General features: G+C 56.8%; 1 gene segment (V, D, J or C); it reads right to left on the reverse strand.

The window, feature by feature from the left end:
- Nucleotides 1–345: 345 nt before the first annotated feature.
- Nucleotides 346–890, reverse strand: LOC109442096 (immunoglobulin heavy variable 4-61-like). The segment is given in 2 exon segments: nt 346–701; nt 785–890. Coding segments are annotated over 2 exon segments (402 nt in total).
- Nucleotides 891–1,148: the final 258 nt, after the last annotated feature.

Below are 1,148 nucleotides of genomic sequence, written 5' to 3' on the forward strand. Positions count from 1 at the left end.
AAATAAAGGACACCCAGGAACTTGGTGAAGGAGTGGTCCCCAGTCACTGCAATATGTCATCTGAAAACAGACAGTGTCCCTTCTTCACTTGTTGTCTGCAGCTAGAGTAAGAGAAAACAGAGCCAGAAACAAGAAGCAAGTGTTGTCCCGGGGGTGGGTGGGTGGGGGGGGCAGCTGAGAGGTTTGAGAGGAAATCCCTCCTCCCAACAAAGAAACCGTTCCCCCTCAAGGTGCACAGCTGCTCCCTGTCACTCTTGAGCGCCCCCTGGTGTCCTGAGCGCCCCCTGGTGTCCTGAGCGCCCCCTGGTGTCCTGAGCGCCCCCTGCAGCCCAGCCCTCCTGCCCCTCAGGGAGGTTTGTGTCTGGGCTCACACTGACTTCCCCTCACTGTGTCCCTCGCACAGTAATACACGGCCGTGTCCTCGGTGGTCACAGATTTCAGCTGCAGGGAGAACTGGTTCTTGGACGTGTCTCTGGAGATGGAGGTGCGGCTCTTGAGGGACGGGCTGTAGTTAGTGCTTCCACTATCACATATGCGCCCAATCCACTCCAGTCCCTTCCCCGGGGGCTGCCGGATCCAGTCCCAGCAGTAACCACTGGTTGTGATGGAGAATCCAGAGACAGCGCAGGTGAGGGACAGGGTCTGCGAGGGCTTCACCAGTCCTGGGCCCGACTCCTGCAGCTGCACCTGGGACAGGACACCTGGGGACAAGGAGAAGCAGTCTGTCACTCACGTGCAGTCACATCCATCCCACAGACCCGTGTCTGACACCTGAGACCCTCACCTTGGGGGGCTGTCACCAGGCACAGGAGAAGACCCAGCAGTGCCATCTTCTTCTAGACCACAGCTCTGCCTTCCCCAGAGACCTCAGCCTGTGTGAGGAGAGAGCTGGGAGCTCACAGCCCCAGGAGGGTTTTACCCTGGAGCCTGAGGAGAAATTTGCATGTGGGGCAGCCTGTTCCTATAAGTGGGGAGGGACTGAGTCAGGCTCCCTGGTCCTTATGGGGCCCAGTAGGGTCTCTCTCTTGAATTCCTACAGCCTCAGAGTATGGAATGAAAGAGCCCGTAGTCTATAAGATACACTGAAAAAAGTCAAAGACAAGCCCTAATTTTCTGTGTATAGAAGAAATCCTGGAGCAGTGGAGTAT

The sequence above is a fragment of the Rhinolophus sinicus genome, chromosome 3, assembly GCF_057876585.1.
Source record: "Rhinolophus sinicus isolate RSI-liver-muscle chromosome 3, RSI-T2T, whole genome shotgun sequence".
Classification (NCBI taxonomy): Eukaryota; Metazoa; Chordata; class Mammalia; order Chiroptera; family Rhinolophidae; genus Rhinolophus; species Rhinolophus sinicus.